Here is a 26,598-nt window from a genome sequence, read left to right on the forward strand (position 1 = left end):
ACACACAGAAGTGTTTAGAGATAGCAGTGGCACAAAAGTACCTGGGTAACTAATAAAATGATAGTTAACCTAAAAATTAAAATTCTGCAATCATTCACTCACCGTCATGTAATTTTAAACCCTTAGACTTGCTTTTATCATGGGAACACATGATTTTTAAAAAATATATATATTCTCCCAAAGCTTTCACAAATTGTACTCTACTACATGTTTGACACAAGAACTATTGATGTTTGTTCTTGTGCATCAAACAAGTACATCTGAGCTTCTATATCTGCTATATATATATTTGATACGATCTATGTGGTCTAAAGTTTCTCTTCATAAGACTTGGGTTAAACATCATATAGATAACTTTCATGATCTCTTTTCGATGCTTTAAAAAAATTTTGTAATGGGCTTTCCTTAGAGGGGCAGAAATATCTCAGCTTTCATTAAAAGTAACTTAATTTGTTTTGTGGAGTGAGTAAATTATAACATTGTTGGATGAACTAACCCTTTAAATATGTATACACATTTTTTTTCAGACAAAATATTTTTGGATGTCATCCATTCAACAATGGTGTTGACAGTAAATGTGAACTACACCTGTGGTTCTCTAATAGGACCTGTGTGAACTTCAGGAGAGCTGACTTCTTCCAGTAAAAATCACACTGAAACTACCTGGTTAAATTCAAAAGTGAAGTTAATTGTAAGAAAGCTATTTGGTTTGATTATTTGTTATCTATGTAATTAAATTTATAAATTTCTATTAGTATGACTTACAAAGTGTAGCTTAACTGTCTACTTAGGGCCGGTGTATGTGCACCCGGATGAATGGTTTCTATATCCCAGATTACCTCTCTGTTGGTTGTGGAGCTATTGTGAGGAAAGGACAGTTTGGGAAAGCTTTATGGTTCCCTTGGTCCAAGTTGTTTCTCTTGCACATGAGCAGCTCATTGATGATGGTGCAGATGTTGTGTAATGAGGGTCATTGGGAGTGAGAACAAGAATGGACTGGCTGGGCGTCTTATTATGCAGAACCATTGGAGTTAAGAGGTCGATGGGGGTGCGAATGGCTGCTTAAGGGTCCCAAACAAAACCAGGGGAGGAGAGTTAAAAGAAGCCAAAATTAAAAAACTGAGCTTATAGGCAGAGCAAGGGAATTTACCTTATCATTCGTAGCGTGGAGAGCCCGAGACAAGCATGTCCGAAACGGAATATATGTGGATAACGTTAATTGAAATGGCCAACGTTACGCGCGCGCTAGCTTCTCTGCTGTTCTTTCTCGCTTTCATGACTATTGCTATAGGAGTACATTGCCGATCGCTTCGTACACAACTTCGCAAGGTGACTTCTTTTCAAGGAGAGCGTAAAATTCGTACTGGACACGTCCAGAGACGAGGCCGTCGCGAACCAGGACCCGAGCCCGACCAGTGCACCCTCCTGAGCGCCCCGTGGACGGAGAGCACCACTCCGCTTGGTGACTGGGGTCAGATGTACCGTCTAATGATATTATCGACGATGAGTGATGGTCCACGACGTGCTGTTTTCCCAGAACAACCGCTCTTCAGATTCGTTAGACGGGTTTATCGCTGTTGTAAAGTGGGCTACCACTGTGGAAGTGTCAAGGGAATACAAGGCGGAAAAGTTGGGGGTAAGTCGTAAAGCATCAAGAGAATTTAAAATATTAGGCTGTGGCTAAATTATAACGGTTATTCCGATTAGTAATCTATGTTTATGAGGTTCCAACAGAAGTAGCTATTGAGGAAACCATAGCAACAATAGCGCCCCAGCGAATTTATTTTGCGAAATATATATATATATATATATATATATATATATATATATATATATATATATATATATATATATATATATATATAAATTAGGCTACTGTAATTAAAACTTTTAGCATGCAATATCACACCTATATTTAAAAACTAAATGAATAGTGTTGTGTCCAAAATATATTTACTGGCAGGGATGTTAAAAGACAATCTTGCATGGCTAAGAGGAACCTCAACTGACTGCAATTCGAACATTTCTGTCAAAAATTCACCTGCAAAACTAAACCAGTACCAAACCAGCATAAACCTAAACCTAAAACTTTTTTTTTTTTTTTTTTACAGTATGTAATGTTTTGCAGTAGGTATTTACTATTTACTATGTGACAGCAGTGCCCCTAATCATGTGTCTTTTTCTTACTTGTGAAGATTACAACATTGAGTTTCTTCTTGGTGAGGATGTGCTGTCAGCCACGTTGGTGAAAGCAGAAGTTCATTTTCACTTTTCAAACCCCCAACACCTCACCATCCAACCCCTGCTGCCCTCGCTGGAGAAACGAGGGTTCCCTACTAGGTGAGATAAAGGAACTTGATAGTGAAAGTGAAGTGAAGAATGAAGTGAAAATGTTGTTAGCATAGTTCTCCAAGGAAAAACAGAACTTTCTGCAAATAAAGTCATCACTATCTTCTCTTTCTCTCTGCAGGTACAGTGTCTGGTTGAGAGATGGCGTCGTGGAGCTAAGAGTAGATCTGCTTGTCCTCTTCCAGGCCCTGCAGCTGGTCATCGGAGGAGCCATTAAAGGTCCAAGCCTGATGGAAATGCATCGGGTGAGAGACTTGATCAGACCAGGGTTCGTTGTCCAAAAGCAAAGACCCCCATCTCCTCAAGACACAGTGTCTGTAGTGTGGGGGGAGGAGAATGAGGGAAGGGAGGGTGCAGCCCCCCTGCAGCCCGCTTTAGAGCTGGGACTTGCATTACGCTGCAGTCTATTGGATAATATCGCACTGCCCTGTCAAGATTATTGTGTACATCTAGAACATGCACCCTTCATCGCTCTGACATACACATAGTGAGACACGTGCAGCTGTATTGAACAGTGTTTTAGATGTGGAAACTGCTTCTGTGTCCAGCCAAACACTGTCAATGACCAGCATCCCCATCACAAGTTCTTTGTGGCAATAAAATCACCATCCATACAGTGCACTAACACCTGGTGTGAATGTTCCCTGGATGGTTCGCTATTTTTTAAGAATTGCTAATGATTCTCATTGTTCTGTGACAATGGTGCTTCAGTTGAAGCTTACTGTAATTCAGAGTGGCCGATGTTATATGGAACACTATGCACTTGATTATGTAAATTGAACGTATTAACTTAAGGGTATTATGTGTCAGAAAAATGTAAATAGTGTATAATTACAGTTTTATATATTTTTTTTTTTTTGCATTGTATATGCAAAAAATGTTTGTTTCTATGTTTCTGTGGCCAGTGTATTGTTTCCTCTCAATTGTTTGAGACATTTTGTCTCAGTAAGGTGTTTTAAATAAATTAATTATAAATATGCCTTACATACTTAATGATTGAGAACTTAAGAGAAAAATCATACGATCTGTTTCAGATCGTAATTTTGATTAGTCTGTTGAGCATCCAATGCAAGTACTCCAATATAATGCAATTAACACATTTTACCAAATCGTTTTTGCACCTGTTAGGAATGTCACAACATTTTGTAGTCATCAATGAATCCTTTTGTAGTCATCAATGAATCCTATAATGACACAGTTTTCACAAATAAAAAAATAAAAAAATAAAAAAATAAAAACAATTCAACATTGATAATGATAAGATTTGTTTCTTGAGCAGGAAAGCAGCATGTTAGAAATGTCTTTGCTTTAATTATATGAGTCTATGACATGAGTTGCTGTTTTCTCTTGTTTGTTTAGATATATTTTCCTCCATTTCCAGTTGTATAGTGTAGGTGCACTGCACTTTTAAAGATAATGCTAGTACAGGACATAGCATAGTCTAAGAAACTGTGACCTTAACTTTATATGTATACTGTTGTTGTGAAGTGATCATATGTATGGTAATATTTTATGGAGCTTTATACTCGTAAAAAAAGTTTTATGAACAGCCTCTCATTAAAAAAAAGTCTCACTTTGTGATTGGTTATGCATTTTAAACTATCATTTTGAGATATGAACTCCCTTGAAAGCGTCAAAGAAAAAAAATATTTGTCCACCTTTTCATCACGAGCAAAAGTCATTTACACTACATCTCATATCATTCATTCTGGTGGAAATGACATTTACGCATGATAAACAAAAATTTCAGTAATAGCTGATTCCTTCTCCTCAAACCTTTTCACTCAATGTCGCAAAGCTGTTCAAAGTACACAGCATTTTGTTGATTTAATTAATTTACATTATATTTTCAGGTCTAGAAATCTTTAAAATCATGTTACAAAAATTAGATTTTACCAAATGGTTTTCACAAATTAACGTTGACATTTACATTTTTATAATTTCAAGTCAGTTTTAGGCCCCCTTGTTGAGATCCACTCGAATATATTTAATTTTCAATAAATATATAAATTATTTATTTTACTTTTTTTTTTTTTTAAAGAATATCACAGTTTTAAAAATGCAACAATATTTTAATGATAGATTTTCATAGTTCAAAACTGAATATCTGATCCTGTAACATGAATAAAACAAATGTGTCACAAAAGAAAAAAAAAAAATTAAATGTGCTTGTAGTGTTAATTTTTACTGAATAGCTAGACTCTATACTTTGCCCTCAACACAGGCCAAGACTAAAGTTCACCAAGAGAGAGTGAGAGGGAGAGAGAACGACGGAGGAAAGGAGGAGGGGATGAAGGAAAAGCAAGTAGCAAAAATAAAACTATTTCGAAACAAAAGGACAGCAGGTATCTAACGAACACTGTAAAACAAAGAGAAGAAAAGGATAAAAAAAATAAAAACTGTTCATGTGGAAGACAGACTACTGAACTCAATGACAGAGACAGAGGTGAATACTGAACGTGTGTGATATTGTTTTGCTGTGTGTGTATAAGTCTGTTTGCACGCAAAGAGTGTGTTGGTAATTGCTTCAGTGACACGGACAAAGCTTCTATGAGCAAAATATACACAAAAAACGGCCACTTAAACGTGAGAGATGGAGGGAGGAGAGGGGAAGAGAGCAGGAGGAGAACGAAGCGGCCGGCTGTCGGCCTTACAGGAGCAGCTGGTGTGGTCTCTCCTGGGATCAGGGCTGTCAAAAGAGCTGCTGATCCAGGCCATGGGAGATCTGGAGCGAGAACGGGCCTCGGCCGGTGCCGAGAGGATGGACCGGGCCGATGGTGAGAGCTCAGAGGAGGGAGACCTGGACTATCCACCTCCTATATTCCGTGAGCTGGAGAGGCTGCCGCCGGAGGAGGCCGCGAGGCAGAGGGCTGAAGTTAACCAGCTGTTACAGTAAGTCTCCTGGTGTTTTCTGATCACTCAATCCCAACTAATCTAACATGACTTCAGTGCCTCGAATGTTGTTCTTCTAAAGAAACTGACAATCTGCTTCTCAACTTCATATTTTACTCCACAAATTCTTGATTAAATCTTCTCTTCTCTGGCTCATCTCAGGTATTCTCTCTTTTAGTCCTTTTCTTTGGCTTCCTCTCTTCTCTAATGCTCTGCTTCCCAACTGATAGGGTGAATATAAAGGAGGTTCCACCTTTTTTAGTTACTAATTACCCACCCTATTCATTATTCTCTGGCCATTTCAAACTTTTTAATAAATGAACTACATCGACTGGTTAAAATTAACAGAGAGACGCAGTGTCCATCGCTCAGTGTGGTTTTGTGTAAACATGACTGTGGTGATATTGTAAATATAGAGCTGTTGTGAGGAAAGGTTTGTTTTCTAAGTGTGTGCCTCTTTGAACACAGCTATAAATGGACTTGCACTTTATTGAAACATCAAAGGGAATCTGTGTGTGATTTGTATAGGTGAAATTAGTTGCTCTTAGATATGTTTGTGTGTATTCACAAAGATTATTTACAAACTCTTTTACTGGACTTTGGCCCCTTGTCTCTTGCCTTATCTTACAGTGTAAACATTGCACCCTCTCTACCTGTGTATTATTTATCCTACCTCTTTCCCTCACCCTTCTCTCATAGCATTTTTGAAAAAAATAGTCTTAATACATTTTTTTTTTTACTTTATTTTTTCTTCAATATGTTACAAATAAATTGTATAATGTGCTGAAATTAATAATAATAATACAAATGTTGTTATTTCACTGTAATTACAGTGATATTAGTATACTATGTGTGTTTACTGCTATAATTAACACAGTAATGGTCTGTCACACAACACATTTATCTCTAACATGGAATATATGCTTTATCACTTACTTAGAATATATATATATTACTTAATAAGTTATAATAATGTACTCATATATATATATATTTTTTCTTTCCAATATCAACCACTTTGCAGCCAATCACAATTACATTTTTAAAGGGTTTGTGTATTGAAAACTGAATTCTACTTGAAATTAAAATGTTATGCTTATATTAAAGATATTTTCCTGTTCCTGACGTCAAAACTTAAATATCAGTATGCATTGTTTGTTGAGCATTTTATTAGTACTATTTAAAATTAATGTTTCTATTTCAATATATTTTCCAAATGTAAATTATTTCTGTATTGCAAATCATTACCACGGTCATTCCAATATGCTGATTTGCTGCTCAAGAAACATTTCCTGTTATAACCAATGTTAATGTCTTGAATCCGGTCTATGATCTTCTGTTCACTCACCACCAGAGGTCACCCGCAAACTACAGACTCTCACACTACACAGACTGTTACACTATACCCTGGACTACATTTCCCATCATCCATTGCACTGAAAGCTACACCCACCCAGATCCTGATAAGTTGCTTAGTATTGTTTAGCGTTCATCACTGTTTAGTTGATAGCTACTTTACGGAGCCTGCTGGATCTTTCCTCAGTTTAATCTTAGTTTTCCCATGTTCTGATTCTCGCCTGTGTATCTCGGATTACCCCTTTCGTTTTGCCATTCGGACTCTGTTTGCCGCTGCCTGGATTATTGCTGTGTACCTAGACTATATTTCTTTTCCTTGCCCTGTTGTATATTGTTCACTGTTGATCGACCTACGTCTGTTTACTGGACTGCTCTTGTGTTTTGCCTATGCCATACCTGTTGGCTGGTATTTTGAGCCTGCCTGTGTTTGTGACGTCTTTTAATAAAAAGCTTGGACATGGATCCACACGTCTCTCATTCCTGTCACTCCGTAACAGTTATGTCTTTGTGGAATCAATGTTTTTTCTAGATTTTTTTTTAATTAAAAGAGAGTTCAGAAGAATAGCATTTATTTGAAATAGTCATCTTTGCAACATTATAAATATCTTTACCATCACGTTTGATCAATTTAATGCCTCCTTGCTGAATAAAATTATAATTTTTATTAAGAAATTATAACAAAAACTTACAACAAACTTTTGAATAGTGTATATAATATGAATTGAAAAAAATATATGAAAATAATATGAAGACTATGCATACTTTGCAAGGTCATAACCACTGAGGGTTATAATCAGGGCAAAATATGATTCTTTATTCAATTAATACAAATAAATTATAAAAAATATCAGGCGCAAATGGCACCATTTCCTGAGACATATCCAGTAATAAACATCATATTCTTCATGTGTTTTCATCAGATCTTGTTAGGAAATATTCAGATATGCCTATTATAATGTATTTGTATGTTAATGTCTTAATGTGTTGGTGTGTTAGAGAGGATCCATGGCATGTGGCTAAAATGATAAAGACCTACATGCAGCAGCAAAACCTGCCACAGAGAGAGGTGGTGGAGTCCACAGGCCTCAACCAATCCCATCTCTCTCAGCACCTCAACAAGGGCACACCCATGAAGAATCAAAAGCGTGCCGCTCTGTACAGCTGGTACGTCAAGAAACAGGCAGAGATCAGCCAGCGTGAGTATGAGCATTTCTTATTTCTCTTACGTAAAATTCTGTTTTAATGCATCTTTAAGAAATAAACAATAATAATGAGCGATTATTACACCCTGATCAATGCAGAGTTCACTAATGCCAGTCGAGGTGTTGTGTCAGGAGAGGAATCTGGGGATGATGTGAGAAAGGGACGAAGGAATCGATTCAAATGGGGCCCAGCATCCCAACAAATCCTGTTCCAGGCCTATGAACGACAGAAAAACCCCAGTAAGGGGGAAAGGGAGGGACTGGTGGAGGAGTGCAACAGGTAACGAGTGAACCAGTTACCATAACCCAAAATTTAGGTGTGACGTGGGTAATAACTGTTGCATGTATATGTGTTTTAGAGCGGAATGTCTTCAGAGGGGAGTTTCTCCATCTCAGCTGGTTGGCCTGGGCTCTAATTTGGTCACAGAGGTTCGTGTGTATAATTGGTTTGCGAATCGGCGTAAAGAAGAGGCATTTCGCCATAAACTGGCACTGGACGGGCCCTATAGCAGCCAATCAGATCCCTTGACAGGCCAGACGCTACCATCCAGTCCTTCACCAGGTATGATGTCAAGCAGGCCCATACCTAACACATATTCTAACTGATATTCTATTGCATATAAAATAACACTCTTAATGACCAGTTGGTTGATTTTTAATTTGTTTCCCTAGATTTCTTCCTAAATCTGTCCTGTTTTACCCACCTTTCTCTTTGTTTATATCCTAAAGATCTGAAGTACAGTCAGCCAGTTGTGTGTGAGAGCCTGGGCACAGTGAGAAGCTCCAGTGGTGAAGGCAGAGGTTGTCTAGCCAGTCCAGTCCAGCTTGATCCCAGCCATACACTCCTGGATACACACCATCACAAATCAGTGAGATTCATATACAGTATTTTACACATATCACCATAAAGCAGCGAGATTAAGGGAAGAGTTAGTGAATTAAGTGATCACTCCCTGCTGAACACAACCCCCCCCATCCCCCCCCCCCATGGCAAATGGAAGCTGAAACCTGTTTAATTTTTTTCTCTTAGGCTTCTGGCGGTGGCTCCTTACCTCCTGTCAGTACTCTCACTTCCCTGCATGGAGTTTTAGGATCCTCTGCTGCCCCTACAGGACTGATCATGGGCTCCCTGCCAAGTGTAATGAGTCTAGGGGACTCCTCACTCTTCATAGGTACAGTGCATATTTAGTAATCTGCATATGCAGTTTAAGGGGCCGTTCACATATCGCGTCTTTTGTGCGCGCAAGTTCGTTATTTCCAATGTAGGCGCGCGGCATGCGCGCTCATAATGGAAGCGACACGGTCACGACGCGCACGCGGTGCGACGCACCCGTTTTTCCAGGCGCGTCCCCACCGCATCGAGTTAAAAACATCTCAACTTTTCAGATAGCCGCAAGCGCACCACGGGTCATGTGACAAGAACAAACCAATCAGCTTCATCCTTTCCCGTAACAACGTTGAAAACTCAGCCAAGATGAAGGAACAGCTGATCATAGTTGTATATGGATTTCCATTTTGAAATAAATTTAGTAGCAGAGGTACTGCGAGCGATTTTTAGTTGCGCAAATCCATTTATCATTTGCTGAAATGTCCGCGTCTTCATGGAGCGAGCAAGTCATGGTTGCTTAGGGGGTCGTTCACATATCGCGTCTTTTGCGCGCGCAAGTTCGTTATTTCCAATGTAGGCACGCGGCATGCGCGCTCATAATGGAAGCGACGCGGTCACGACGCGCCCGTTTTTCCAGGCGCGTCCGCACTGCATCGAGTTAAAAACATCTAAACTTTTCAGCATACCGCAAGCGCACCGTGGGTCATGTGACAAGAACTAACCAATCAGCTTCATCCTTTCCCATAACAACGTTGAAAGCTTAGCTAAGATGAAGGAATAGGTGACCATAGTTGTATATGGATTGCCATTTTGAAATAAATTTAGTAGCAGAGCTACTGCGAGCGATTTTTAGTGCTGCAAATCCATTTATCCTTTGCTGAAATTTCCGCATCTTCATGGAGAGAGCACGTCATGGTTGCTTAGCAAAGGCAGGCGCCTCAGGAGCGCTTCTGCCCGAGCACTTTGGAAAGAAGGAAAGAGCGGCACGCCTAGCGTTTTCCACGCGTTTTTAGGCACGATATGTGAACGGCCCCTAGCAAAGGCAGACGCCTCAGGGGCGCAACTGCCCGAGCGCTTTGGAAAAGAAAGAGAAAGCGGCGCGCCTAGCGTTTTCCACGCGTTTTTAGGCGCGATATGTGAACGGCCCCTAACACCAACACACTGCTAATTAATACAAACTGATTCCCAAAAAGTTGGAACACTGTACAAATTGTGAGCAAAATACAGAATAATTAAAAAATCTCATAAACTTATATTTTATTCACATTAGAATATAGATAACATGTCAAATGTTGAAAGTGAGACATTTTTAAATGTCATGCCAAATATTGGCTCATTCTAGATTCCATGAGAGCTACACATTCCAAAAAAGTTGGGACAGGTAACAATAAGAGGCCGGAAAAGTTAAACGTACATATAAGGAACAGCTGGAGGACACATTTTCAACTTATTAGGTCAATTGGCATTTCAGAGTGGCAGTGTCTCTCAGAAGTCAAGATGGGCAGAGGATCACCAATTCCCCCAGGGCTGCGACAAAAAATAGTCAAAGATGTATAAAGTACTAGAGACCCATACTTGAGTAAAAGTACAAGTGCTCTATCAAAAAAGTGACTTGAGTAGAAGTAGAAATACTAAAGTATTCAACATTTTTTGTACTTAAGTATTGCAAGTAGTCTATTTTAAAATCTACTACTCAAGTACTGAAAGTAAAAGTAGAAGTATTGTGTTATGTAACGTTAGTTATTAAAGAAAGTAGTCAAAAGTTTGAACATATTGTTTTTACTATTTCAAATGATTAACCTAAAGGACAATCACAATTCCTTTGACTGTAACTTCTTGTAAACAAAAAACGGTTACTAGGGTTAGTTAGCCCAATTTGCAAAATGATGTCATTAATAACTTACCCTCATGTTGTTTCAAACCCGTAAGACATCAGAGGGTCATTTAGAATTTTTTGAAGCATCCAAAATACATTTTGGTCCAAAAATAGCAAAAACTACGACTTTATTCAGCATTGTCTTCTCTTCCTTGTCTGTTGTAAGACTGTTAAAAACAAAGCAGTTTGTGATATCTGGTTCGAGAACGAATCATTCGATGTAACCGGATCTTTTTGAAACAGTTCACCAAATCGAATTGAATCGTTTTAAACAGTTCGCGTCTCCAATACGCATTAATCCACAGATGAATTAAGCTGTTAACTTGTTTAATGTGTCTGACACTCCCTCTGAGTTAAAACAAACCAATGTCCCGGAGTAATTCATTGACTCAAACAGTACACTGACTGAACTGCTGTGAAGAGAGAGCTGAAGATGAACACCGAGCCGAGCCAGATAATGACTCGTTCACGAGTCAAGAACCGTTTCTGTCAGACGCGTCTGATTCGTGAACCGATGAGCTGGTGATACTGCGCATGTGTGATTTATCGTGAAGCAAACCGACACACATAGCGTCTGAACTGAACTGATTCTTTTGGTGATTGATTCTGAACTAATTCTGTGTTAATGTTATGAGCCCAGGTGCATTAAATGCCAATGACGCCATTGCATCGAGCGCAAAAGAATCGGTGAACTGTTTTCTTCAACTGGTTTATTGAATCGAACTGTCAGAAAGAACTAACGTTACTGGTCATCCGAGAACCGATGCAACCGGTTCTTGACTCGTGAACGAGTCATTATCTGGCTCGGCTCGGTGTTCATTTCTCTCTTCACAGCAGTTCAGTCAGGATGCGCAGTCTTCTTAATCGCTTGATTCGCTCAATGATGTGCCAGCTTCATCAAATCTGCCATCTACAGTTCTGGCAGTGATTTGTAATGGAATGATTCGTAACATTATTATAATTGTAACGAGTAACGATGCAGCACATAAAAAAAATATCGGAGTAAAAGTATTAAACTCAGCGAAAATATGTACCGAAGTAAAAGTGGAAGTAGGAGAAAAAAATAATACTCCAGTAAAGTACAGATACCGCCTTTTAGTACTTAAGTACAGTAGTGAAGTAGTTCTACTTCGTTACTATACATCTCTGAAAATAGTGGAGCAATATCAGAAAGTTTCTCAGAGAAAAATTGCAAAGAGTTTGAAGTTATCATCATTTACAGTATATAATATCATCCAAAGATTCAGAGAATGTGGAACAATCTCTGTGCGTAAGGGTCAAGGCTGGAAAACCATACTGGATGCCTGTGATCTTCGGGCCCTTAGACGGCACTGCATCACATACAGGAATGCTACTCTAATGGAAATCACAACATGGGCTAAGGAATACTTCCAGAAGACATTGTCGGTGGACACAATCCACCATGCCATTCGCCATTCCTGGCTTAAACTCTATAGGTCAAAAAAGAAGCCATATCTAAACATGATCCAGAAGCACAGGCGTTTTCTCTGGGCCAAGGCTCATTTAAAATGGACTGTGGCAAAATGGAAAATTGCTCTGTGGTCAGACGAATCAAAATTTGAAGTCTTTTTTTCTCACAGTTCATCCTGTCCCCTTTCTTTTTCCGAATTCACGATCGCATTTAGCCGCTATACGGAGGTAATCTGCTCTGCTTTTCCCTATAGACGGCGCGAACTCAATGACTATCTGGCTATAGTCGCGGAACTCGCGCTGTCTTATGGCAGAACCCATTTTTACACTTACCACAAGCTATTTTCAGCCAAATGTGCAGTACGTGTTGCCCAGTGGAATCAATGCCCCTATTGGGGCACCCTGGATGCTGATCTTCACAGCCGCATATTTTTTAGCTGTCGCAATATATCATGCGCAGTCTGCAGGTCAGTAGCTCACTCGACCATCTCATGCCCTCAAATTAATCCAGCTATTATTCCCTGCCCAGAACCGACGCAAATCAAGTCAACCAGCTACGTTCCACGTCCGGCTACCACCCATCCAGCATCAAATAGAGAATCCTTCTCAGCCATGGGTAACCAACAGGTCTGCGGTAATTTCAACAGAGGAAATTGCGTGAGACAGCAATGCAAGTTTCTCCATGTCTGTAATTACTGTGGTGGAGCTCACGCTCGTACAGTATGCCCAGTCATGAAAGCTACCAATAAAAAATCTAGAAACTACTTATCGACTCCGATTAATATTTCTCATCTTTCCTCTGAACTTTCACACCACCCAGACAAAAATTTTACCAATTTTCTTCTATCTGGCCTCAAACAGGGATTCAATCCCGGCACTACATGCCCAATCTCACAGAACATTATTTGCAAAAATCTTCAATCCGCACTCGAAGAACCAGATACAGTAGATAAATTAATCAAAAAAGAAGTCGAGTCAGGCTTCATGATCGGGCCCTTCGATGCCCCCCCTTCAAAGAATTTCGAATCAGCCCTATCGGACTGGCTACCAGGAAATTTTCTCAGCCCCACGTAATTTCCCATTTCCCAGCATAAATAGCCTCATACCCCTCGAAGAATATTCTCTGCATTACCATCGATACAATCGACATTGATCAAGCGATCACCATGATAAAAAATGTAGGTCGCAGTGCATGGCTGGCTAAAGTAGACATCACTTCTGCTTTCAAAGTGATGCCTATCCACCCAGATTCATGGCATCTTTTCGGGATACGCTGCCGTGGGAATTTTTATTTCTCTGTACGCCTTACTTTCGGATGTAAAAGCAGCCCAAAAATTTCCGATATGTTATCAGAGGAAATCTGCTGGATTCTTTCTAATAACTATTCAATTCCTCACCTATTCCACCTGCTCGACGACTTTCTTATCATTTCACCTCCCGATGCAATTCCAGCCGAAAAGATCACAACTGTCCACAGGGTTTTCTAAGAGCTAGGAATCCCCATATGCGCACGAGAAATCCTTGGGACCAACCCATTTAATTGAATTCTTAGGTATTAACCTGGATTCAATCAAATTCCAGGCCTCTCTGCCAAAGGAAAAAATCGACAGAATAATTTTAGTGGCTTCTTCCTTGGCAGAGTGCCAAAGTTGTTCAAAGCACGATCTCCTCTCTTTGCTCGGACATCTTAACTTTGCAATGCGCATAATCCCGCAAGGCCGCCCTTTCATATCTCATCTTCTCGCACTCGCATCCTCCGTGCATGCCTTAGATAATCAAATTATCATAAACCAGGCATGTCGCAATGAACTCAGTTTATGGATCACCTTCCTCAGACAATGGAACGGCTTAACTTTTTTTCTACAGCGATCTGGTGTTTCTCCCCGACTACATCCAATTATTTACCGACCGTCGGTTTCGGGGGATTTTATCAAGGCCGTTGGTTCGCATCTCCGTGATCCAGATGATCGAGTCTCCCCAATCCTCCGCGCTGTTCGAACTCTACCCCTTAGTCGTCGCAGCCTTTCTATGGGGAAAAAATTGGACGTCAAGAACCATTTTAGTATACTGCAATAACGAAGCGACCGTGCACAGTTCAGGAACGCCCAATCTAAATCCGCACTAGACCCTCTCTTTGTCGACGACTCCAATCAACCCGTTACACGTTCCAAAAACATTTAAAGCTCATCCTTACGCAATCAAATACGCAGAAAATTTTCCAGCCACTCATTCTGCATTGGGGCAGCAACTACAGCAGCTCAGAAAGGACTCTCCCAAAATTCAGGCTCTGGGTCGTTGGTCATCAGAACCTTTCAAAAGTTACATCAGGTACAATCAAAGTCACATAAAGGCAGCCCATGCAGCCCTGATCAGCTGATAAATAATTATAAGTATATGATTTGTTAATGCAAATAAAATAAAATAAAACTATATATATATATATATATATATATATATATATATATATATATATATATATATATATATATAGTATTCTAAAATATATTATATAGATATATATAAATAAATAAATAGATAATTATTAAAATAAAAAAATAAAAAAAATAAAAAAATTAATAAAAAAAATAAAATAAATAAAAATAAAAAGCCTCTCCTTCCCATCACAGTCAATTATTGTTTCTTCGGCCAAAGTAAAGGCCTTTTAGCCGTCGTTACAATCTCCTTGCCATTCAGCATCGGACAGGGCTCTCCCTTCCGGTGCAGCAGGGCAGTGGCTCCTTCCAGTCGCAGCGTGAGCCCTTCGTCCGTCATTGAGTTGTGCTGCGCAGTCAGCGGTGGACGGGGTTCTGCCGCCCGGTGCAGCAGAACCACAGGCCCCCTTCGGTCGTTGTGACAGCCCTCCATCTGATGCATCAAAGTCGCACCTCGTACACAGTCACAAGGAGGACTCTCCCTTCCAGTGCAGCAGAGCCGCAGCTCCCTTCGGACACAGCGAGAGTCCCTCCATCTGTCACGTCTTCTTGCCTACTCTGCATCGGACGGGGCTCCCCTACCAGTTCAGCAGACCCACGGCTCCCTTCGGTCGCAGGGTGAACCCCCCGTCTGAGTTATGTTGCATGCTCAACGGCAGACAGGGATCTCCCTCCCGGGGGAATAGAGCCACTGGCTCCCTTCGGTCGCAGCAGGAGCCCTCCATCCGATGCATCAAACCGTGCCTCGAATCTTCTTGCCTATTTTGCATCTGACGGGGGTCTCCCTTCCGGTGCAGCTGACCCACGGTTCCATTCGGTCGCAGGGTGAACCCCCCGTCTTAGTTATGTTGCATGCTCAAGGGCAGACAGGGTTCTCGCACCCGGTTGAATAGAGCTGCTGGCTCCCTTCGGTCGCAGTGAGAGCCCTCCATCAGACGCATCAAACCATGCCTCGCATCACAAGGGGGACTCGCCTTTTCGGTGCAGCAGAGCCGCAGCCCCCTCGGACGCAGCAAAAGTCCCTCCAACAGTCGTATTCCAGTTAGCGTCAATCAGGGCTCTCCCCTCCGGGGCAGCACTCCCGCTGCAGAATTGCGAACCCCCTACGGAAGCTGGGAGAACCCTCTGAGGCAAAAAACTGTGCCTCCATAAACCCGCTATGGGGGACTCCCCCTTCCGGTGCAGCAGAGTCGCAGCTCCCTTCGGATACAGCAGGAGTCCCTCCAACAGTCGCTTCTCTTTGCCTTCTTAGCATCGGACTAGGGCTCCTCTTCCGGTGCAGCAGACAGGGCCAGATTAACACTTTGTTGTACCCTGGGCAACAATATTCAAGGGCCCCATCATCATGACCCCAGGATCACCATAATATGGTCATATAGAGAATATATTACTTTAATATACAGTAAATATACTCAATACTTCAAATTCTAACTGTCACCAGGTGTATTTTGATTTACAAATATTTAAATGCTCATAGGACTACAAATGCAGTACTATGTCCCCTATCAAAGACATTCACTCACATATGATGCTATGAAAACAAAACACATCAGCATCTTTATAATCTGGTAAAATTTACCCACTACATTGAGAGGGAGGGAAATATCCTCCATTTTCACAAAAATGAATAAATGAGCAACCACTTTCAAACCATTGTTTATTTAACAACATTTATTCCCAATAGAAATGTATTGAATTGATAGAGCTATAACAGAAGACCACAGACAACACAACAAGAAACAATTTGGTCCTCAGCTCATTTTAAGCAGAAATCACCCTGACAGGGTGACCCTATTTTCTCAGAATTCAACAAGGCAATCAAGTTATTAGTCCAACACAAACAATTTGAAATCTGCCATTTATCCCTCCACAACATTTTACAGCATTTTAATGAAACTGACACCTCAAGGAAAAAATAAATAAATAAAATGCAGTATCACTATTATCTGCTCATAAACATTTTTATCCTAAAAGCTCATTTTAACTTGTTTTAAAATAGAACAACAACCTTTCACAGCACAATTAACCAGTTAAACATTTGAGTGCTACATAAACATTTAGAAATCTGTCAATTTTTCTGAAGAAGACAAGACAGAAATAAATGCTACATAATCTGGCAAAACACATAATTTTGGTCCTAAATAACGACGAAGGGCATGTTTGAATTTGAAATGCTCTTCGCTCTCCGGGCTGTAAACATAAGCTGGCGGTGTAGAAAAGTCCTTGCTAGCTGAGTTGTCCTCGTCGTTGACGGAAGCTGACTTAACAGAACTGTCGGCAACATTAACAGGAGTGAAGAAATTACCTATTTTCGGGAAATAAACTTTACATTTTCTGCTTTTCTGATGTCCTTTTTCCTTTTTTAATTTCCGCTTCGCGCTCCCACTTAGCCTCTCCATGTCAGATTTTTTTTCTGTTGTAGCAACGCCTGACGTAACCCACTCCAGCGTAACATTTGACCCACCTCATGTGGACTGACCAATGAGGAGAGGGTCTTAACTTGGGGCTCTCTCTTCATTGGTCAGGCAGCATGAGACTGACTCTCAACCGCTCTCAACTCACGTTCAAAGTCATAGGCAGCGCAGCGTCTCTCTGTGCACCGCAAATTCCCGTGTTGACAGTTTGTTTAATATAAAGCGGGAGATTACCAGATACAGTATTTTGCTCATGCCCTTGCTGCCTTGGGCCCTTTAGAGGTCTTGGGCCCCTGGGCAATTGCCCAGTTGCCCGTATGGTTAATCCGGCCCTGGCAGCAGACCCACAGCTCCCTTCGGTCGCAGTGTAAACCCCCCATCTGAGTTATGTTGTATGCTCAACGATGGCTAGGGATCTCCCTCCCGATGGGGTACAGCCGCTGGCTGCCTTCAGTTGCATTAGGAGCCCTTCATCCGACGCGCCAAACCACGGCTCGAATCTCATTGCCTATTCAGCATCTGACGGGGCTCTCCCTTCTGGTGCAGCAGACCCACGGCTCCCTTCGGTCGCAGTGTGAACCCCCCGTCCAAGTTATGTTGCATACTCGATGGCGGCTCTCTTCAGTCGCAGTGAGAGCCCTCCATCAGATGCAACAAACCGTGCCTCATACTCAGCCGCAAGAGGGACTCTCCCTTCCGGTGCAGCAGAGCCGCAGCTCCCTTTGGAGGCAGCAAGAGTCCCTCATTTCTTGATATACAGCATCGTGCTCCTCTCATAAGCGGCACGGAGGGCTTGCCGGTAAGACGTTGCGAGCCGCAGCTCTCGTCTAACACTGCACAGTCTCTCCCGGTCGCTCTGCATTTTCTTCCCAACACGCATATTTTGGGGGACAACAAATATTTAGGGGAGTTATTTTGGGTTCGGGCTATGCTCCGGGCCTGGACCCCTCCCCCAGGACAGCACGTCAAAATATGCCTACTATTTGCCTTCAGATTAGATGTAAGGGTGAACTCGTGAAATGTGGTTTTATTAACAAAGTTTGGGAGAAGCACGATCAGATAATCATCCAATTTGGCACCGGTGCATCTCGTTTAGCTAAACATCTTAAATAGCACACAAGCGTATATATGTCCAGTCTTCCTACCTCCTGTCCCACGACAGTTTTTCGGCATCCCTCCTCCACCCCAAGTCCTCACTTCTAATCTATTTATCCCAAATTAGGGACAGGGGGAGTTATTTTGGGTTCGGGCTATGCTCCGGGCCTGGACCCCTCCCCCAGGACGGCACGCCAAAATATGCCTACTATTTGCATTCAGATAAGATGTAAGGGTGAACTCGTGAACCAGATGTTTTCTCTTTCAGGAAAGACCTTTTATTTTCCAACATGACAATGCTAGACCACATACTGCATCAATTACAACATCATGGCTGCATAGAAGAAGGATCCTGGTACTGAAATGTCCAGCCTGCAGTCCAGATCTTTCACCCATAGAAAACATAAAGAGTAAGATGTGACAAAGAAGACCTAAGACAGTTGAGCAACTAGAAGTCTGTGTTAGACAAGAATGGGACAACATTCCTATTCCTAAACTTGAGCCACTTGTCTGCTCAGTCCCCAGACATTTGCAGACTGTTTTAAAAAGAAGAGGGGATGCCACACAGTGGTAAACATGGCCTTGTCCCAACTTTTTTGAGATGTGTTGATGCCATGAAATGTAATATCAACTTATTTCTCCTTTAAAATGATACATTTTCTAAGTTTAAACATTTGATATGTCATCTATGTTGTATTCTGAATAAAATATTAAAATCTGAAACTTCCACACCATTGCATTCTGTTTTTATTCACAATCTGTACAGTGTCCCAACTTTTTTGGAATTGGGTTTATAATAACAGATGTCTTTTATTGCAGGTTTGACATCCTCTCAACCACAGACAGTCATCAACAATGTAGGGGGAGGTTTTACTACCCTTCAGCCAATCTCATTTCAGCAGCATCTTCACACCTCACCTCAGCAGCCAACAGTGCAGCAGCTTCAGAGTCACATTGGTCCAAGCTCCTTCATGGCAACAATGACACAGTTACCATGCCACAGTACGTTCTTATTTACAGGTCTGAGTAATTAATTATTGGTGCATCAAGACTAGCATCACTGTTATCGGGTGGACTTGAAAACTTCTAGAAATGCTCTAGAAACCAGCCAGAACAGTGAGTTTTAAATGGACAGACCTAATATATCTCATTTCAGAAAAATAGTGTGGACTTCTCCTAAATTCTGCGGTAATATTGTGTGTTTCAGTGTACAGCAAAGCAGACCTGAGCTCTTTCCCCTCCTCCAGTCTCCTGTCCCAGGCTATGGTCATCGCAGACAGCAACAGCATTGGGACACTGACTAACCTCACAGCTGTTCGACAGGCATGAACCAAACGCAAACTCATCACACTGACATGATTATATGCACATAATTTTAAGATTAGGTGCTTATAAAGGTAAAATGACATCATAAAGATTTGCATGTGCAGAGTAATATTTGTGAAAGTTTACATAAGACTGCAAGAGAAACATTGTAAAGGTGTAAATTATGATTCAAGCGCAAGAAAAAAATATTTGCAGCATTTTACTGTTATTCTTAAGTGTAATTCATGTATTGTGAAACTGCAGCTTCATGCTAACGCAAAATAAATTTGATTTGCATTCTTCAGACTTCAATTTTTCTGCGCTTTACACTTTTGACACCAGGGGTTAAAGCAAAAAAAAAAAATCCTGAGCCTTAACTTTTTAACCGGGGGAGGGGTGGGGCAGCACATGCAAAGCAGTGAACGTGGCTAATTTAACAATTGAAAGGAAAGTTATTGCTTTCTTTATTGAAACAGGCTTACAGAGCTGCGGGCCAGGCCGCTTCTGCCCTGCATGCCATGGCCTCACTTCAGGTCTATTAGGCCAAGCTACTCCGGCAGCTGCACGAGGGCAGTACTGACCCAGGGGTTTTGCAGGAGGCGCGCACTGCTACCGACCTGGTTCTACGGGCGACCAAGGACACTCCGCGCTCCTTGGGTCAAGTGATGTCCACTTTGGTGGTCCAGGAGCGCCACCTATGGCAGAACCTGGCAGACATGAAGGACTCTGATCGGGCTCAGCTCCTCAACTCCCCGGTCTCCCAGGATGGCCTGTTTGGCGGTAGAGAGCTTTGCCCAGCAGTTCTCTACTGCCCAGAGGCAGTCTGAGGCCATCAGACACATCCTACCACGTCGGCCCACTGCTGCCTCCACCCCGCCCCCAGCGCAGCCGCCTCAGCCTGCCTCCTCCACTCCCGCTCGGCCACAGCAGCAGCCTTCACCCCGGCCGCAGCAAGAAGATGGCCACAGAAGGGTGGCGCAATCCGTCTCTGCACCTAAGCCTGCCAAACGCCAGGCCAAGCGGCGTTCCTTAGATGGGCGACCCGGAGTTGGAGACGTCAGCTCGTCAGGAGATGGTAGCAGGACCACTCCTTCCCCCGGAGGAGGGCCGGGGGAGAATCCTTTGTTCTCATTTTCTTTTTGTTCCGCCACTGGCCCTGCGGCCCAATGGTACCCAAACCTTCACTAAAAGAGCTGTTTCCTCTACCTCCGGGTCCCAAGAGGCCACGAACGACAGTTGCCGACGTGTTTCCTCGCCGCTCTCATTCTCCTCTCCCCTTCCAGTTTCCATGCAAAGCCGGCCCGAGAACGCTTCGCCCTTCTCATGTCCTCTTTGCTACTTGGAGTCAGACGATTGCCTGCACTCCGCCCCCACTAAGGGATGCTATGCCTCCCATGCCGGGGCTGTCTGTTCCACCACGCTGCCCCACCGTGGGTATGCCTGTAGAACTAAATTAATTATAAAATGTTAAACCTCACAACTTAACCTTTAAACCATGAAATGGGATGAGTCGGAAGTATAATTTATTATATTATTTAAAACTGATTTATGTGGGTGAATTTTCACATTGGACTGAAGAAAAACTGCAGACAGGATTATTGAAAATGCACATTCATTCTCTGCCAGTAGGAGGTGCTTTTGGAATGTCAGAAATATATTATGGTTTCCCCACTGTAAACAAATCAGCTCAGCTCATAAATGATAGTTTATCAGGTAAAATGAAAATCCAATCGAAACTTTTCTGAAGACAATAAGTGCCCTTCAGAGGTTCATTCATATGAAAATAAAATTAGTGAGAATGAGAAAAGTGTGAAAAAATATAGCCTATACTAACGAGGAATGTCCATTGATGAGTTACCAGTGTAAGCTGTTATACGCTTAAGCGCGTAAATGTAAGTCATGTCGGCTCACTGCCTGTGTGCCCCACCCTCCCTGTGTCCTCTCACGCAGGTGTGCTTCGCAAATGAGGATCATCACGCAAATGAAGGGTGATTCCGGCGAGGAGCCCAACAGCAGCCCCTCCCCCTCAGGTGCCAGGGCCAAAGCCAGATGCCGAGCTAATCCACGTCCTCGCAAAGGCCATGGAGGGTCTGGGCCTCAAGTGGTCGGATCTGGATGAGCCCACCCATGGCCTATTGGTCAAATGGTTCCTGCCTGAGACCTGCCAGCAATCCTCCCACCAGCGCCTAGCCCCGTTCTTGCCAGCCGTCCAAGATGAGCTCACCAAAATGGATGAGCCCACTACCCGGTATGGGTGAACCCTTCTAATGCAGCAGCTATAATCACCGTTGATGGTGCTGACGAAAGTGGATACTCCAAACCCCCCCAGAAGAAGCAATCGCCTCGCATCTGTGCCCAGCAACTGCCCTCAGCTTTAAGGGCCATACAGTGCATGCATCCAAGCCCTGCATGACCACCTCGGCCATCGCCAACAAGGCTATTTCCTTGGAAGGATTTCGGAGGAGATATTCGCTGGAGAAGAGGAGAGTAGATAAGTAGACAGGTAAGTCAATGTAGGCGATGCTAGTAGCTGGACCAGAGGTAGTTTCCACTGTGTAGTCACGAGATCCTATGGTTAATGAAGCTAAGGTGTGTTATTATATATGGTGGCTGATTGGTGAGTGAATTACAAACAGGTGCCGGTGATTAATACTCTGAAGATGGGGTGCGCTGTGACTGGCTGGGGAATGAGCCTGACGGATCTGTGACATTGTTTCACTATTTCAAATTCACCTTTCAAATTTAACACTATTTTCAAACACTCGAGCCCTCACGTCGTTTAACATAATTGTGGGTGGGACTTACCGAAATTGACCAATCATTATTTTGACAAGCGTATGGTAAGCACCTATAGGAAGAGGGAAGATTAATAAACTGCCTGCAATCGACCATGAAAACTCATGTTAAATATATTTTAAAGCACATATACAAAGTTATATTGAAACTATATATTTTTAATTATTATCTTATGATAACATTTATCTGTAAAATTACTAGCTTCTCACTGGGTGGGCCACAGCTGAAAATGGGTGGGGCATTGCTCACCTGGACCCACCCGTAGCTTCGCCACTGATACAGATTGGTTCTACACAATCAATCAATTGTTTTCGCTTGTAAATCACGTTTACAGGCTTGCAGTGCTTTTGACCGTCTAATGGTGAAAACAATGTGCCAAAACTGTAAGCACTGAAAAATGGAAGTCTGAAGAATGCAGATCATATTTATTTTGCGTTAGCATGAAGCTGCAGTAAATGAATTTACCCATAACAACTTTTGCCATGTGAACATGTAAATAAATATCCTGTTACAAAATATATTCCATAGTGTAAAAATGATCAATAGACAAAAAGGTATATATCTATCTTTAATCTAATTATCACAGCATTTCAAAGCAAAAAAGTATTTTAGAAATTTCAAGACAACTCTTCAATCCTCTGGTAAAACAACTTGAATCTACAGCAACTCTTTAAAGTGCTCTATCATTTTCTCTCCATCAGATTCTCACCTCAGATCCTGAAGCTCACTCTGAAACTCCTATTGAAGAGGAGTCTTTACATCTGCAATCCACTTCACCAGAGCCAGGTACAGACCCTCTCAGACCTTGTGCTTAATCTAGCTGTATTCAGGTGATACTGGTATAAAACCATTTACCATCACTGATTCTTTGTTAATAACATTTCCAGTGTCTTCAGGCAGTTTGGATCTCTACCCTCAGACGAGTGACCCTCATCCTTCTCACCTGCTCTCCTCTCCACCTGGAGATATAGACCCTTACATCCCTACACATATGGTCTCTCCTGCACAATAGCTTCAACTACTGATGGAAATCCCACAGAGAGCTGGTGCATATATATATATATATATATATATATATATATATATATATATATATATATATATATATAAAATTCAAAACTGCCACATTGCTACCTGCTGCTTACCCACACTGAGGAGGAAAAAGAAAAACTTTCAAATCCATCCTTTCAAAACTTTTAAATTATGCTCCATAAAAGAACGGAGTACAATTCAAAATGGAATCTAATGTGAACATTAGCATGTATATAATTACAATTTTAGGTTTCATATTGTGTGACTGCAATAAATCACTGCAAAAATAGAAATGTCATCTCTAGATTTCTTTGTCTGGTCAATTGGTAAGACTGATTAATATGAATAAAAAGTATAGAAAATAGTAAATTGGCAAAATAAACACTTTATTGATGTATTTAATGTGTGTGGTTCTTGTCTATTTTTTTTTTCTCAGAAAGACTTCATCAGCTGAACACGACTCTTGATCACTCACAGTCTCGTTTTCATTCTAGTCAAAAATTAAATATGGCACTACCATGACTGAGGTCTTTTACTTTAAATAAAACTTTTATTTATTTATTCACAATCCTTTCCGCCATCATCTAATTTTATACTTTTTCTTTGTCAAGTTTTCCACCACAGTTGTTTGCTCTTCTGTTCCTTCTCCATTAGACTGTTTCTCTGATACAAAGATAATGTCCTCCCTTCTTCCTGTGGATGATTTTCTTTTTTCTTCTTCTCTTTAGTGTCAGTGCTCTGATTTTCCTCTGCTGTCACTCTTTTGTTGTACTTTTCTTCTCAGTTTTAACTGTAAGGCTGTGGAGGTGAGGATGTCTGACAGAGACACAGTGGCTTCTCTAAATCTCAACTTCCAACTTCTTGTTGCTGTCACTGCAGTGAAAAGTGAAAGTGAAGTGAAAACTTGATTTAAACATAATACAGACTGTAATAAATGCTCTATAGGTAAAAAAGAAGCCATATCTTAACATCATCCAGGCGTATATTCTCTGGCCCAAGGCTCATTTAAAATGGACTGTGGCAGAGTGGAAAACTGTTCTGTGGTCTGCAACAGTGCTTTGGTAGATGTTACATGTCAAAGTAACATCCACATGGATGGCAGGATCCAAGATTTCCCAGCAGAACATTGCCCAAAACATCACACTACCTACGCCAGCTTGCCTTCTTCCCATAGTGGATCCTGGTTTCATGTGTTCCCCAGGTAAGCGCACACACACCCAGCCATCCACATGATGTAAAAGAAATCGTGATTCATCAGACCAGGTCACCTTCTTCCACCGCTCCGTAGTCCAGGTCTTATGCTCACATGCCCACTGCTGGTGCTTTCGGCGCTTGACAGGGGTCAACATGGGCTCCCTGACTGCAGACCCATACGCAACAGACTTCAATGCACTGTGTATTTTCTGATCACATTTTTTTTTCCATCAGAAACAGCATTAACTTCATGAGCACTCTGAGCCACAGCCATCTCAGACATTCATGAAGAATTTGTACAATTTTGATTGCCTTAAATCAGTGGCAATTGAAGAACAAGCAGCCATTCTTGCAAGAGACACCAGAATGCTTTGTATTTGAGGGTTACATTTGAAAAAATGGACTAGTAATAGCAGAGCTGTACTTTCACCAATTCCTGAAGAGGAATGAGCTACTGATGTGAAATACTTAGATCTGGACAGTGGCCTGCTTCCCATGGAAAGAGCATTGGGAATTATATGGTGTACAAAGAATGACATTTAATTTTAAGATTGAAGTGCAAAACAAACCAGTGCAGGTTTGGGTGAGATGATGTACATCCTCCAATGAGCCACCAAATGCAGCACCAGCATAATATTAAGACATATATCTTCAGGAGAGATCTCTGTAAATGAGCAACTGTTCAATCTTCTTTTCAGAGTTTAGAGTTTTACATATTATGCTAGTCGTGTACTCAGAAAATGCTGAGTAAAGAATTGCTTGATATTGTAGGGTTGAAAATCAACCAAATTTTTTTTGTTTCCTGTCCCAAACCTATCATTCTGCTATCCTACAACATGAACCACTATAGTGAAACCATCCTTAGTCCTGATCAGACAGAATGCATTGTTTTTTTTTTTTTTTTCGTTTTTTTTTTGCATTTTAATTTGCATGTTGGCATTCAAACCTGAAAAACATGTTCTCTCTGACTGATAAGAATTAAAATGCAAATCTCTGTCTGACAGAATGCATTTAAAAAGATTCACTGCCAATAGAAAACAATTAAAAAAGGCGCCTCTCACTGAAAAAAAAACTTGTCTTAAAATGCAGTTTCAGAAATTATAATATGTTTTCAAAATTAGTTAATAAAGTTTTTCATGCTTAAAAATAAGGTGCTTTAGAAGAATATCAATGGCAATATATGCTAAACACTTCATGTACTCTTCCTGGCCACATTTCAAGCATCAATGTCTTCTGAGAAAAAAATACGGCATTATTATCACATCAGTTCACAACCCAAACACAGCCATCTATTATTGCTGAAGATTATTAAATACCCACTCAATACCATTCCAAAGAACAAAAGAATGATGAGAATGAATGATGAATTCTGATGGAACCACATTATTCCTGGAATACTCATTGATATGAATTTAGAGACTTAACCATAAATTATAACAATAAAGCAAGAGAGATGTAGATCAAGGAAGGAGGAGCTTTTAATAAAATGATTAGAACTTCCTTTTGTACGTTTTAGTATGTAAAATTTGAAACTCAAGAACACTTGTTTGTTATTTGGAATTCTTTAGATGTAGTAAACAAAACAAAAGGAAAAAATAAGATAAAATGTGTTATTTGAATTGAAAATAAACCTGGCTTACTGGCTTGTGACAGTGAAACCAAACAATGGGAGAGAAAAAAAAGTTTAGAATAGAGAGAAAAGTGCCTAAATGAAATACTAAGAACAAAACCATTTACACATCAACAAAACAGTATATGAGAAGTTACCAACTTTTTACTTTAGTTGGGCTCTTGAACTGACTTTTTAACTATAAGGTTTTTTTGTTAGTTTTTTTTTTTTTCCTGTTGTAACAATTTGTCTTTGGGACTTATAGCAAATTAAATAAAAAAAAGGAGACAAAGAAAAATAAAATCTGTTATTGTTGTTTATAAATTGATAAGAACAAACATTCTCTTATTCCTGATTCACTGATTTCATCCAGAATGAGTTTCATTTGAGTCTGAACGAGATCGAGAGATCTTCTCGTTCATGAATGAAATGACCGAACTGGTGCATGTCATTCGTGAACGGGTTGAATGAACTGATACAGCTCGTTCTTGAATGAAATGAACTGGT

At 41.1% G+C, this 26,598-nt stretch overlaps 2 protein-coding genes across 2 annotated transcripts; both read left to right on the plus strand.

Moving 5' to 3' along the window:
- Positions 1-86: 86 nt before the first annotated feature.
- On the plus strand, positions 87-3,508 carry si:ch211-170d8.2 (uncharacterized). The gene is made up of 3 exons (XM_026259336.1): positions 87-1,636; positions 2,196-2,340; positions 2,471-3,508. Exons 1-3 carry the CDS (start codon positions 1,186-1,188, stop codon positions 2,835-2,837), a joined length of 963 nt encoding a protein of 320 aa, XP_026115121.1. The 5' UTR covers positions 87-1,185; the 3' UTR covers positions 2,838-3,508.
- Positions 3,509-4,146: 638 nt separating this feature from the next.
- LOC113093787 (hepatocyte nuclear factor 1-alpha-like) lies at positions 4,147-23,298 on the plus strand. The gene is made up of 10 exons (XM_026259353.1): positions 4,147-5,241; positions 7,594-7,793; positions 7,899-8,079; positions 8,159-8,361; positions 8,529-8,668; positions 8,830-8,971; positions 18,975-19,157; positions 19,363-19,478; positions 22,958-23,042; positions 23,144-23,298. The coding sequence occupies exons 1-10, from the start codon at positions 4,943-4,945 to the stop codon at positions 23,266-23,268; spliced, it is 1,674 nt and encodes a 557-aa protein (XP_026115138.1). The 5' UTR covers positions 4,147-4,942; the 3' UTR covers positions 23,269-23,298.
- The last annotated feature ends 3,300 nt before the right edge of the window (positions 23,299-26,598 follow it).

The sequence above is a fragment of the Carassius auratus genome, unplaced genomic scaffold (genome assembly GCF_003368295.1).
Source record: "Carassius auratus strain Wakin unplaced genomic scaffold, ASM336829v1 scaf_tig00215135, whole genome shotgun sequence".
NCBI classification, from domain to species: domain Eukaryota; kingdom Metazoa; phylum Chordata; class Actinopteri; order Cypriniformes; family Cyprinidae; genus Carassius; species Carassius auratus.

What these genes read in the sequence shown, in the direction of transcription:
- si:ch211-170d8.2 (XM_026259336.1), top strand. Translation starts at nt 1,186, where the DNA reads ATGTCCGAAACGGAATATATGTGGATAACGTTAATTGAAATGGCCAAC. An exon ending in ACAAGGCGGAAAAGTTGGGG is followed by an intron (nt 1,637 to 2,195) that starts GTAAGTCGTAAA and finishes TTACTTGTGAAG; the next exon opens with ATTACAACATTGAGTTTCTT. An exon ending in AAACGAGGGTTCCCTACTAG is followed by an intron (nt 2,341 to 2,470) that starts GTGAGATAAAGG and finishes TTCTCTCTGCAG; the next exon opens with GTACAGTGTCTGGTTGAGAG.
- LOC113093787 (XM_026259353.1), top strand. Translation starts at nt 4,943, where the DNA reads ATGGAGGGAGGAGAGGGGAAGAGAGCAGGAGGAGAACGAAGCGGCCGG. An exon ending in GAAGTTAACCAGCTGTTACA is followed by an intron (nt 5,242 to 7,593) that starts GTAAGTCTCCTG and finishes TTGGTGTGTTAG; the next exon opens with AGAGGATCCATGGCATGTGG. An exon ending in ACCATCCAGTCCTTCACCAG is followed by an intron (nt 8,362 to 8,528) that starts GTATGATGTCAA and finishes TATATCCTAAAG; the next exon opens with ATCTGAAGTACAGTCAGCCA.